Raw genomic sequence first — 13,845 nt, 5'->3', positions numbered from 1 at the left:
ACCTGAAGGAGAATGATAGCACAAATAGGTTCCCTGAGAGACTTCAGATTTATTAAGTTCTCCCTTTCCATTACTTTCTACATGGAAGTGGATACTACGACCCTGAAATACTACACATTATGACAAATGAAAAGGAAAGCAAGCAATATGCCCTATCAGTATACTGTCTTTTTAAGAATGATCCTCAAACATAGTTCATAGAGCCCCAGAAAAGAAAGAATACTGTGGAAAAAGTTTGGGATTGATAGGAGATAGTCCATGAGTGGATCTCCCTCTCTCAAAGTGCTCCACAGAATGAAATGTTTATTGAACAATACTTTACAATATCCTACACAGAACATATAAATGGACATTCACACACCATACATAGAGCATAAAAAAGGTGATTAATTATATGCTATTCATATCAGGATGAATATAACAATTCTCAAATGTACTGAGTTAAGAAATAATATACTCTTCTCTTATAAGGAATATATTGTTCTAGACTAAAAATTATATGTAGTTTTTTATTTCAACAAATGTGGACTAAGAATGTTTCAAATTACTTGTTTTCTGCACTTCAGTAGTGACTGCTTATAGTTCTGCTATAGTTGTACAGAAAAATGGTCTTAGAGGAGGTATGGTAAATCAGGACTGAGCAAACAAGGAATGGCCATAGACTACAGCATTCTCAATTTCAAACACTATTACAAATTTCCTGATATTCAAATATCTGTTGGAAAATCATTTAAAATCATTACAGTGTTTGGGAAATTTTCCAATAACAAAAGTGAATCAAAATTAACTAGTAGTTTTGTGGATACAATTTTGTAATGGTAAAATTATGTATAATTCATGGCACAGTCACAGCAAAAAACAGATAATTTCACACTATTAGAGCAACCTTGTGGACCCTGCTGTCACGCATTAATAGTTTTTAGCCTCACTTTGATCTAGTATTCTTTGAAATGGAACTAGATCAAGTGAACTAATCAACTATTAATGTACAGCAGCTGATCAAGGCAAACTTATTAATGTGGGTTAGGAGAGTCTACAGGAACAGTTCATTTGTAAGCTTTGATCAGCTGCTGCAGGTTAACATTATGTTTGTTCGCTTTGATCTGTCCCTTTTTCACCAAGGACTAGATCAAAGCAAACTAACAAATTGCTAATGTGCAGCCACAGAGTCCATGTAAATGGTAAAAAGGTTCCATGATAGTGGTGACCATTCAATGTTGAGTTGAAATATATGGAAAAACTCATGGTTCTGTGACATAATTGTGTCCTCAACTATATTGTAGTCCAAGGCTCAAAAATGAACTTTGTACCACAAACAACAGGTGATTTTTGTCTCCCGGAGGAGAAACATTTGAGAAATGGAAAGGCAAGATTACAAAAAAATCCCTTTCTCCTTTTACCTCTTTTCTTCTTTTGCTCTCAGTTGTTCTTCTTGTCTCAGAACCTGAACCATTATGGACTCAAAAACACCTGTTGTCAAGCCTGCTAAACTGCGAGGTGTGGAGCGTCGCCTTGTTGAAGTGCATGCTGTTCCTTTCTCATCTTCCAGCCCATAGCACCCTTTGGATGTTACTGCTATTGCTGTCTTCTCTCTCAAGTGCCTTGAAAGAAAAACCAAATCAATGCACAATAATTTTCCTGACCAGCAGTAATCCACTACCTACACCTTAAAAATGTACAACAACTAGGTTAGGTCAGAAAAAAATGATATTGTTAAAATGTCATCACTATCCTCAACTGAACTGCCAAATTCTTCAGAGATCAAATTAATAGTCCTTTACAAAATATTAAACTTAGATGCCATCACCTGAACATTTTTGAAGACCTATGCTATTAAAAATGGTCAACAGCACCTCCTGAATAAATAATTATATTTTCTAAATTAATTTCCACATATTATACATTTTGTAAACATCTAAAACACACAAATATTTAATATTTGAGACAGATAAGGCCATTTTTAGAATGACACACAAAAACATGAAACAAAAAGACTTGTAAACTCAACATGACAGACTGCCAAAGTTTCAAATTTTAGATCACAAAATTGGGAATATTTTACTTTGAAATATTTACAAAATGAAATAGCTGAAAGCAAAAGAATAATTATCTTTTCTTATTTTGGATGTCTCTCTCTTACACTGTGTTTTGGAACTCAAATGCAGTTTGAGTTCATCAAAAAACACAAGATTATAAAAAAAAAAAATCAAGAAAAATTACACATTCTTTTCTTGGGTTACTAAATGTAAGAACCCAACCAACCACCAATTTCCCAGACTGGACCTAACAAAACAGAGAATGTCTTTGTCTACTACCAAAAAAGAAAAAAAGGGGGTGGGGGGGAAACATATACACAATAAGATATTAGTATTGTTAAAGATTGAAGAGTCTAAGTCTCCCCACTATCCCAGCCTGAACATGAGGCAGTTAAAGGTGCAACCCTGGGAAGTGTCAAGAACAGAAAATTCCCACCTGTACTTCTACACTAATTTTACTTGTTCCTTTCCACTGCAAACATCATAAAAAAGATCCATATATTGGTCACTTATAGACTAGACTACTGCAATTTACTCTATCGAGGGGTGTTGTAAGGGCCCAACTGCAACTGGTATAGCATGCAGCAGGCAAGAACCAGGTAGCGCTGGCTGATGTGATCATCATCACACAATGCTTTACAATCTGCACTGGTTCCCAAAAAGCATTTCAGATCCATTTCATGCCCCTGATTCTCATTTTAAATGCCCGTATTGAACTTTTTAGACTGTAACCTCTTTTTTAGGAGATAAGCTCTCCAAGGCAGGGACCCTGTCTTCCTAGAGGTCTGTACAACACCAATTCTAGGCATTGCTGTAACAAAAATAATTTATCAGGAGTATCGAAGAGATTACCTTGTGATCATCCTCTGCACTCATCTCATTGCCAGACGTGTTGCCATCTCTTTCTGGTTCTTCCTTTCACCACTTTAGATCAGCCTATAGTTAGAGCTAGTATACATGAGGACACTCCAGAAAGTTAAGATTAAGTAACTAAAGTTTTGAAGTTAAGGTGCTTTAGTTTAACTTCACACTTTCGATTAATTCATCATAGCTTCCCATGTAGATAAACTCTTCGGCCATGTCTACGTGGGGATGTTACATCAAATTATTTTGTTTGCTGTAAGTGAAGCTGTTTAACTCCATCGAACTGAAGTGCATCCACACTGCTTTGTTATTCCAAATTAACAAACTTTACTGCTAATCATTGTGTGCTTCCAGATCTGTGCTTGTTCAAATAAACCGCTCAGTATTCTGGACAGACATCTCATGGTGCAATGTTCTGCCACTCAGTTCAGTGTTCTGATTTTTCTCATGGTGCAACTACAGGAATTCTGGCACAGTGGGAGTGGGGAGCAAATTAAACTCCGATGGTTCCTTTCTTGCTCACAGTGTTTGCCTCTAGTAAGTAGAAATAATCTTTCTTCTCTTTTTATGCCAGTTTCTAACAGATATTGTGTACTGCTGGTTCATTCCTTTTGAGTTGAGTAATTTGGGGGACTACTCTAAATGTGGTCAGATTTGGACTCAGCTTTATCTCCTGTACAATTTTATTTCATAATTATGGGCTCTTCTCCAAGGATATTCTTGTCCCAAATTTCATAAACTCAGACTTGGACTCCATCAGCCAAAGGATTACCACTGAGAATAGAGAGGGGAGTGGAGGGCACAGAGGAAATGGCAACCCTAGCACAGGTGCCAGAGTGCTTAGCTTGTACATTCCACAGCCAATACCAGAAGAAAGAACTAAAGTTATTAGATTTTTAACATCTAGCCTACATCAGCAGGGAAAAGTGTGTTTAAAAGCAGAGATGTGTGTATAGTTTGAGTTGAGGACTGGATAATGACTGCCAATTGCACTTATAAAAAGATTGTTCTTTTATCAAAAGTCATGCTTTCCTACCCAAAGAAAATTTAACACATTGTGTGTTTAGGTTAAAAAAAACCTTCACTGCAGAAGATCTTCATCACCTGTTTATCTGTACATTCACATTAGACAATTAGTAGGTAGCCTTTATTTTACCATTTATTGCTAAAGTATGATAACTGTTTTTTTTATGCCACAAACCTGAATAAAAATCCTAGTTAGTGTGATGGCGCTGACAATTTTTTCCTCCTTGGTTACAAATCTTATGAAAGTTTTCATCTTAAAGCAATGTCAATTTTCTTCTTTTCCATTCTTTTGTGTCTCATTCAAGTTGCACCTGTACTGTTTTTTAGTAATTTATGACCAGTTTCTTCTCACCTTCCCCTGATTTTTTGAGGGGGGAGCTATTGTGTTGATTAAGTATTTTTGCCTTCACCAAGTTCAGATGAAACTTCAAAATTACACACATTTTCATCAGTCCCTAACTCTTATGGATATTAACAAATGGTACCTTATTTACCCAGTTACTGAGTCACTTATGTTCAGAAACAGAATACAAGGTCAACAAGTTCACTGTATCAGTTTGTTTAGGAAGTAGTTTTGACAGCATTTCTTTTAGATCAATAGAGAATTTGATTATAAAATGCAACATTATAGAGCAGAGGTTCCCGAACTTCTTTTTGTTGAGCCATCCTTTTGAGATTAGTGTTCCATGAGAGTTCCCTCATCTTCTTAATAAACAAGAGGCCCAAGGGTCTCCAGTAGCCATGGGGACTGGTACGGTGTGCCCCACACTCTGAAAACTTCTGTTACAGAGTCACCTCATTTTTTCACAGACATGAACTAATTTCCCATTTTCAGATTTCCCATATCTGCCTGGAAAAGCCTTCTAACTGAGGAGAGGCAGACAAAGTGTACACCAAAGCTAGTCTCCAGTGTTGCCTAAGGGGAACTGCTTTAGATCAGAGGTTCTCAACCGGTGGTACCACCGGTGGTACGCAGAGGACGGCTTGGTGGTACGCGAGGCGTTCCCTGCCGCCGCCGCCGAATCCCCCCCCCCCGCTGTAGACGCGTATCATAACGATGGCTGCACCCCTGCTGCCGCCGAATTTCCCCCTGCCTCCAAATATGCGTTTTCTACTGCCGCGGATTCCCCCCCACGCCCCTACCGAAATTCCTTCCCTCTGCAGAGTTTAGGCGGCGGGTGCCGGCTCGTACAGGCAACCCGGCCGGCTCTGCATGTCCCTCTGGTATAAATCCTGCTGCCGAAATTTTTGGAAGCAAGATTCGGCAGAGAGTATTAGCTGGGAGGCTAATATGAGGGGGAAAGGAACTGAAGAGAGCTGGCTGTATTTTAAAGAGACCTTATTGAGGGCTCAGGAGCAAACCATCCCGATGTGCAGAAAGAATAGCAAATATGGTAGGCGTCCAGCTTGGCTTAACAAAGATGTCCTTGGCGAACTTAAACGCAAAAAAGAAGCTTACAAGAAGTGGAAGCTTGGTCAGATGACTAGGGAGGATTATATAAACACTGCTCGAATATGCAGGAATGAAATCAGGAAGGCCAAAGCGCAATTGGAGTTGCAGCTAGCAAGGGACGTGAAGGGGAACAAGAAGGGTTTCTACAGGCATGTTGCCAACAAGAGGAAGATTCGGGAAAGTGTTGGCCCCTTAGAGAATGAGGGAGGCGACCTAGTGACGGAGGATGTGGAGAAAGCTGAGGTACTCAATGCCCTTTTTGCCTCAGTCTTCACAGACAAGATCAGCTCCCGGACTGCTGTACTGGGTGGCACAGAATGGGAAGAAGGCGAACATCCCGCAGTGCTGAAGGAACGGGTTCAAGACTATTTAGAAGGATTGGACATTCACAAGTCCATGGGGCCGGATGCAATGCACCTGAGGGTGCTGAGGGAGTTGGCTGAGGTGATTTCAGAGCCATTGGCTATTATCTTTGAAAGCTCATGGCAACAGGGGGAGGTCCCTGAGGACTGGAAAAAAGCAAATATAGTGCCCATCTTCAAAAAAGGGAGGAAAGAGGATCCAGGGAACTACAGACCGGTCAGCCTCACCTCAATCCCTGGAAAAATCATGGAGCAGGTCCTTAAGGAATCCATTTTAAGGCACTTGGAAGAGAGGAAGGTGATCAGGAACAGGCAACACGGATTCACCAAGGGAAAGTCATGCCTGACCATCCTGATTGCTTTCTATGATGAGGTGACTGGCTCTGTGGATGTAGGGAAGGCGGTGGACGTGATATACCTTGACTTTAGCAAAGCTTTTGATACGGTCTCTCACAGTATTCTTATCAGCAAGTTAAAGAAGTATGGGTTGGATGAATGGACTATAAAATGGATAGAGAACTGGCTAGAGCATAGGGCTCAACGAGTAGTGATCAATGGCTCCATGTCTAGCTGGCAACTGGTCACAAGCGGAGTGCCCCAGGGGTCGGTCCTGGGGCCGGTATTGTTCAACATCTTTATTAATGATCTGGAGGATGGGGTAGATTGCACCCTCAGCAAGTTTGCGGACGACACTAAGCTGGGGTAGATACCCTGCAAGGTAGGGATAGGATACAGAAGGACCTAAACAAACTGGAGGATTGGGCCAAAAGAAATCTAATGAGGTTCAACAAAGATAAGTGCAGAGTCCTCCACTTAGGAAGGAAGAATCCCATGCACAGCTATAGACTGGGGACCGACGAGCTGGGCAGCAGCTCTGCAGAAAAGGACCTGGGGGTAACAGTGGATAAAAAGCTGGATATGAGTCAGCAGTGTGCCCTGGTTGTCAAAAAGGCTAATAGCATATTGGGCTGCATTAGGAGGGGCATTGCCAGCAGGTCACGGGAAGTGATTATTCCCCTCTATTCGGCATTGGTGAGGCCGCATTTAGAATATTGTGTCCAGTGTTGGGCCCCCCACTACAAAAAGGATGTGGACAAGCTGGAGAGAGTGCAGCGGAGGGCAACAAAAATGATTAGGGGGCTGGAGCACAGGACTTATGAGGAGAGGCTGAGGGAACTGGGCTTGTTTAGTCTGGAAAAGAGAAGAGTGAGGGGGGATTTGATAGCGGCCTTTAACTACCTGAAAGGGGCTTCCAGGGAGGATGGGGCTAGGCTGTTCTCGGTGGTGGCAGATGACAGAACAAGGAGCAACGGTCTCAAGTTGCAGGGCGAGAGGTCTAGATTGGACATTAGGAAAAAGTTTTTACCAGGAGGGTGGTGAAGCACTGGAATGGGTTACCTAGGGAGGTGGTGGAATCTCCATCCTTAGAGGTTTTTAAGCTGAGGCTTGACAAAGCCCTGGTTGGGATGATATAGCTGAGGTTAGTCCTGCTTTGAGCAGGGGGTTGGACTAGATGACCTCCTGAGGTCCCTTCCAACTCTAATATTCTATGATTCTATGATTCTCCCCTTTTTTTCTCGAGTACCACTCGGGTCAGGACTAGTGGTACTTGATGTGACCTGACTGGTACTGGGGAAAAAAAGGTTGAGAGCCGCTGCTTTAGATCATCACCAACTAAGCCCCAATCCCACTAATGGCATTGGTGCAAGTCAGTTACCAAACCAGCCTGAAATACACTAGTTAAAAAGAAAAGAAGAGAAAAGGTTTCTAGGGTAAATCATTGTCTCTGTAGTTTACCACCTTCCTACAAGCATTTCTTTCTACATGGTATTTTATCATTCACAACCACGCCAATTATAAAAATATTGTACATATACTTGCGGTTTAAATAATTAATACAATGCAAAGTTTCAACTTAATATCTGTTCATACCTGTGTTACTTTTAAAGAGTCAAGTATCTTAGGTTTAATCTACAGTTAAAACTTACAGTGGCACAGCTATATCGGTGTCCCACTGTAAGAGGCAGCGCTTGTGTTGCCGCATTATGCCAACGGGAGAGAGCTCTCCAACCGATATAATAAAACCACTTAAACAAGTGGCAGTAGCTATGTCGGTGGGAGAAGTGCTGTCCACACTAGCCCTTATGCTGCAAAACTTATGTTTTTCACACCCGAGTGACAACAGTTTTGCCAGCATAAGTGCTATTGTACACAAGGCCTTAAAAGCATGTATTGGCATCTTTCACCACCCATGCAAAACATCTGATTCACCTATTATTGATGAGAACATTCTCAACAGCCTTTTTCATAACTTCATCTTCTTGTAAACCTCAGGTCTTACCCAGACACCATTCTAACGTACACATCACTCAGGCTAGAAGTAATAATCTAAAAGCATTTTTCAATTCCTGTTCTAGCGATGCTCACAGCCCATTGCAGCAGGTGAGAAATCCAGGACTCAGCACTAGAAAGGTTTCTATATAGTCACTTTTGCAGACTCCTCTGCCCATTTTCTGCTATATGTGTCATTTTGGATTAACTGGGTTCCTATTTTTTCATCAGCAGTTTATAATATGAATTTAATTAGCTGTTGCAATTATACTTTTATAACAATTATAGAATTAGGTCCCGCTGAGAAATTACTAACATCCAAGAATCTTCACTTATTACCCAGTTTCAGCTTCCTTGAGGTTCAGTCATCATCATAAAACTCAGATGGCCTAGTTTGAGGCTAATGTGATAATTACTCTTAGTACTAACGCTTCCTCTTTTTGCAAAATGGAGACATATAACATTCCTCATGATAAAACTTATTTGTTATCACTCCATTATAAAGCCATTTGTGGAGGTATAACTCTGTATAATCTAATTTGGTTAACTGGCCAAGCTATATACTCAACTCAATGGCATTTCTCTATTTGTCTATCCAGCTCAATGCCACATCTGATCAATTCCAAAGTTTCATAGAATGTTATAGGCATCAATGGCCAGAACCCTGGAAAAATCAGAAAACTAAGAGAGAAAATGGAGGACTCATGGAGCCCCTGCCATCTGTTCAGCACAGAAGCAGCTTCAGATATCTCTGTAGTTGCCTATAGATCAAAAAATGGTTGATGGCACTAATACCTTCAGCATAACAATACCCATATTTCACCTCTGCTCTTCATCCCAATAGAGATTAACATATTGACACCATAAGTCTCTTATCTCCTAGACAAATAATAATGGTAGGGAAAGGTGGAATGGGGGCATGCACACAGTCCCTTTGCATGGGGGAAGAATGTGGGCCCCTGATATAGCAGGAAGGGGGAATAGGAGGTATACAGAACTCCTGGTGGGGAGGAAACTGGGAACCCTGGTATGGGGTTAGGGTGGAGCAGGTAGCACAAGAAGCCCCATCCATAGAAGCCTATACAATGACACTGGCATGGGAGAATGGGAGGCACCAAGAGCTCCAGGGAAAAGATAAGAGAGCTGCAGGAAGTCTCTGAAAGAGTCAAATGGGAGGGTGGCACACAGAGACCTTGTGTGTTATAATCAAGGGATGCAAGGAGCTTCTGTTGTCCAATGACTTCAGTCTGCAGAAGGTATGAAGTATGTTACATCCACAAACCATTATTATTCTAAGCATCAATAAATTTGAAGCTAGTTCGCACACACAGCCACCAGCAGCTATCCACTTCCACCAGTTGGAGATAATGGTTGTATTGAGGGAAAACCCCTAGATGTTCCCATTAAAGGCTGATTCACTTTTCACAGTCAGACCTTCTCACCACTTTCAAATAATGATTAAGAAGTCTAGCCTAAACTCTACTTTTGCTGATAAAGAAACTTCTGAGATAAAAAATAGTGATTTAATGTAGCCCTTCTTTTTTAATTTCACATTCCCCAGTTGTCCTGACTAACAAAAAAGCTGCTACTAGGGATCTACATGCCTATCAATATTAAAAGGAAAGCTGGTACTAAGGATCTATGTGGTTATCTATATCATGGTGTCTGTTTCATCTCATTAGTCTTTGGAGCAGAAACCAAATCTTCCTCTGTTTTTATGGCATCAACCACAATGTCAAGCTTTGTTGACCAAATGAAGTGAGGGCTAAGACAAAGTTGTATCTTGGTTCCACTTTTTGGCTCAGATTCACAAAGGGACTTAGGCATTGCAGCTTTAGGTGCCTAGAAAAATCCATGGAACAACAATGGGAGACACAAAACTTGAGATAGTTGCATAAAATTCATTGGGAAAGATAGGCGCCTAAGAATGAGAGCCACAAAAGTCAACATGCTAGGCAGGGAGTGCCTAAGCTAGTCAATGGTAGATGCCAAGGAGGGGGCCCTCAATCTCTTCTGTTGAAGATGTTCAACTGTGTATAAATACTTAAGAGACACTGAGACAGAGAAAGAATGAGAATGACTCAAATGTAGTGATAAGGACATTCACTTGGATGGTGGGAAACCAGGCTCCATTCTCTCTGCTGCAATTACTATTTATCTAAAGTGGAACAGATTCAACAGGAAAGACTGAGGGGGACCCACACCAGACTATGGCACTCTCCTGAGAGGTGGCAGACCCCTGTTCAAACAATCTCCCCATCACACAAAATAAGGAACTGAACCTGGGTCTCTCACACCAACGTGAGCGCTCTAATCACTAGTATAAAAGATACAAAGTGAGCACCATCGCTGATTTTGGATGGGGCCCGATCCAACAGGTAGCCTCTGAGCATGCATAATGGATTGGGCCCTGCAGATGAGATAGGCATTCGGGTTCACGCACTGCTCTGGGGCTTAGACAGGTGTCCAGACACTGAGTGAGACAGCAGTGCATATAACCAGATACTGAAACTCAGGTGTCTAGGGAACTTTTACAGCAGAAACTTAGGGACTGAGTGAATTTAGGTGCCTATCACACTAGATAGCAGCCAAGTGGGGGCTGTGCGGATCATAGCGGTGCCTAAAACTGAGGGGTTGTGGACCTTTAATGCTATTTTACACACAGATATATCTAGAATGCACAGGCATTGCAGAATAAGTGCCAGAAAAAATTAAAAGATGCATCATCTGCCTCTAGCAGGTAGAGCTCTCCTTTCAAAAGAAGTTTCTACAGAGGCTGTGCACTCTTGGTTCTACCAGTATCAAATATCCTAAAGGAAGTAGCTTGGAGACAATAATAAATTAAACAAATACATTTTGCAGCTGTCATTAAAGTTGGGGAGGCTTGGGCTCGACCCCTCCTTCTGAAGTAAGTTTTCTAAATACAAAGTGTTGAGCCCTAATGTGCATCTTGCTTTCATTTAATATTTGGGTCTGCTGCATCTCCACAAAACTCAAACTAAAAACAGTGAGACAGAATGTGGGTATTGGCAGGAGTGAGTCCTCAAATACTATAGGATCCACTCCACATAATTGTACCTGTCAGAACCTCTCTAGTGTCTCACAGACAGACATGTGTCTGCTACACTTACCGGGACAGCAGCGCCAACTTCTGTTCCAGCATCATCTCCAGCTTCTGGGCCTGTTTGGAGAGCCAGTGATCCACCCCATGCAGCCGGTAACACGTCTCCAGCATCAGCCGAAAATCGCCCACGAAATCCGTGATCCCAGTGTACTGTCCACTGGAAAATTTTTCTTCCATCTTCAGTAGCCACATCCCGGCTGCTTGCTGTGGAAGGGAGTCGCTAGCACGGTGAACTGCCGGGGACGCGGCTCCTTCTTCCTCCGTGACGGCTGCCTGGTCTACCAGAGGCTTCAGAAAAGGAGCCGTCAGTGGCCGGTGCTTCTCCAGAAGAAACTCGCACAGGATCCGATAACCTTGCTGGAGCTCCGGGCTCAGGTTCTGTTGCCAGCGGCAGTGACGGCTGCTCTCCCCCGTATCCTCCTTCTCTTGCTGCTGTTCTTCCTCCTCTGGCAGGCCGCCGACTGGGTCTGGACCTTTTGAAGTATCTCCGATGGCCGGGGGCTCCATGTCCCCCTCGGGCTGCGCCAGGTTCATGCCTCCCCTCCTCCACACGCTGAGTCTAGGTTTTGCCGCTATCCGCCGGGGACCGAGCCTGGGGGCGGGCTCCTCAGCCCTTTCAGGCAAGTCACTCAGCCGCCAGGTGAGCGGACACGCTCACCAATGTACAGACACAGCTCAGTCTATGCGCACCCCTCAGCGCCCTATGCTCGGCGGGGGGTCTTTCTGCCCTCTATGCAGCCGAAGGGACTTGGCGCTTTCTGCTTCCGGCTGTCTCCCATTCACAGTACCGGGACGTCCCGCTACTGCGGTCTGTACTCCAGCTAGCCTCCCTCCCTCCCTGCCAGGTTTTCCACTCTCCGCCCGCCCGAGTAAGCGCCAAAGCAGTCGCCTTTGCTCTTTGTGTCCGGCTCTGCTGCCCGCATCAAGGTCTGTGCCTTCCCCCTCACCGGTAACAAGGAGGTTATGGCACGTATCCGGGCATCCCCGCTGCCCGTATCGGCCTCCCCTCACCACGAAGGGCGCTGCTGCCTTTGCCGTGGTTCGGTCCCCAGTTAAGCGGGAAAGGGAAGCCGCCACCGCCCGGCTCTGGCCAGGCTGACCCTACCTTGGCCAGTCAGACGCTGCTGCCCCAATCCCAGGCTCTGTGTCACCCTGCCCCAGGAGCTAGTGAAGCGGCCTCTCTCCGTGCCCGGCCTGGACTCCGCAGCCAAGCCCGGTGACCGTGCCTCTACTCTAACAGGCTACGGGGCCTGGGTGCGTGGTGTAGCCGGAGCCCTGTCTCCACCTACAGCTTCCTCTCGGGACCGGCCCGTGTCTGCTGGGCTCCAGGAGCGCCCCGCACGGAGCGACGGGAACCGGCCGGGCCGGGCCGGGCCTCGCCTCCTGTCCCCCTCCCCTCTACCCGCGGAGGAACATGGCTGAGGGCTGGGAGAGGAGGAGGCGGCAGCTGGAGCCGGCAGTACTGTCAATTAATGGCCGCGGACGGGGCGGCAGCTCTGCTTAGCCCCCCCTCCCCCAGACTGCTTGGGAAGGGCCGAGAAAAAGAAATGAGCCCCCTCATCAACGCGCATGCCTAATAGCAGAGACCGCTGAGCCCAGTGCGCTGATTATTTTGGACACCAGCTGAGATGCCGTCATTAGACGGCGACTGACTTCCTTACCGTGGGACGGAGCACAAATCTAAAGCGCATGCGCAGCCTAGGGGGCCTTCCCTAGCACGGACGGGCAAAGTTAGTGCGCATGTGGACGGTGTGCGTAGTACGGCGCGGCGCTGCCTGCATTGCTTGCCAGGTTACAGGCAGAGCCAGGACAGGCGGGAGACCTGCTTGGCACTAGCCAGCGTGCTGCCCAAGATAGGGGCACCAGAGCCAGCCCGGGCTGAAGTGTTGGTGTTTGCACACGATGGGAGGGACCAGACTTCAGCTTTCATCATCCTTCTGCAGCTCAGCCCCCTGCGACTTTCTTTGCTTTGGCTTTGAAAATGCAGCCTTGGCTTGCTCCTCGTCCGTCAGAATGCTGCTGCACCGATAATTTTATCTCTTTGCATCCCTGCACCGGCTTTCCCCTTCCCTAGCTCATCAAACAGCTGCTTATCTTCACTGTCAAGGTCTGTCTCACCCCCTGCCCATCCTCTCTCATTGTCTATCAAAATATTAGCGCCCACCTCTGATCAGTTTAGGATGCTAACTTTCATCTCTCTCTTGTTGCACTGTCAAAATAATTGTGTGCTTCTTGGTTACAGTGTCATGTTAGATTTTGGATCAAGTACAAGTGACCTCACTCACTCCCTACACCAGGTGATCACTTTATATAGTTCTTAGTTCGGTAGCTGCCTTTAACCAGGTCAAACTACTATATCAATTTGCCCAGGGGGTTAGGCTTCTTCAAATGAGTTATTACCCCTCTACCCCCAGTGATTTTAGTTCCTAGAGGAAACTCCTGTAACTCTCCTGTGGAGCAACAATACAATCCCTAGTCCATAAATACCTGTGCAAGATTTATAAAGGTACAGTACCAGAGGGGTAGCTGTGTTAATCTTTATACGGCAAAAACAATGAGAGTACTGTAGCACTTTAAAGACTAACAAATTTAATTTCTGCAGGCATAAGCTTTCATGGGCTGCAACCCACTTCGTCAGATGCAAGAAAC

At 44.4% G+C, this 13,845-nt stretch overlaps 1 protein-coding gene across 6 annotated transcripts in view; it reads right to left on the bottom strand.

Annotated features, from left to right (window-relative positions):
• BRD10 (bromodomain containing 10) overlaps positions 1 to 12,646 on the bottom strand; it is a 95,043-nt gene extending 82,397 nt beyond the window's left edge. For 4 of the 6 annotated variants that reach the window (XM_067543031.1, XM_067543037.1, XM_067543035.1 and 1 more), the window contains exons 1-2: positions 11,204 to 12,646; positions 1,401 to 1,601 (exon numbers count right to left, since the gene is read on the bottom strand). In XM_067543031.1, coding sequence (XP_067399132.1) covers positions 1,401 to 1,601; positions 11,204 to 11,730 — 728 coding nt within the window. In that variant the 5' untranslated portion in view covers positions 11,731 to 12,646. Of the gene's footprint in view, positions 1 to 1,400; positions 1,602 to 2,888; positions 3,271 to 11,203 lie in introns of those variants that run through there. The other 2 variants (XM_067543034.1, XM_067543033.1) reach the window with 2 other exon arrangements.
• Positions 12,647 to 13,845: the final 1,199 nt, after the last annotated feature.

The sequence above is a fragment of the Emydura macquarii genome, unplaced genomic scaffold (assembly GCF_026122565.2).
Source record: "Emydura macquarii macquarii isolate MOO-44397 ecotype Brisbane River unplaced genomic scaffold, CSIRO-AGI_Emac_v2 contig_767, whole genome shotgun sequence".
Taxonomy (NCBI): Eukaryota; Metazoa; Chordata; order Testudines; family Chelidae; genus Emydura; species Emydura macquarii.
The sequence above is the reverse complement of the archived record's forward strand: the minus strand, read 5'-3'. Positions and strand labels throughout refer to the sequence as shown.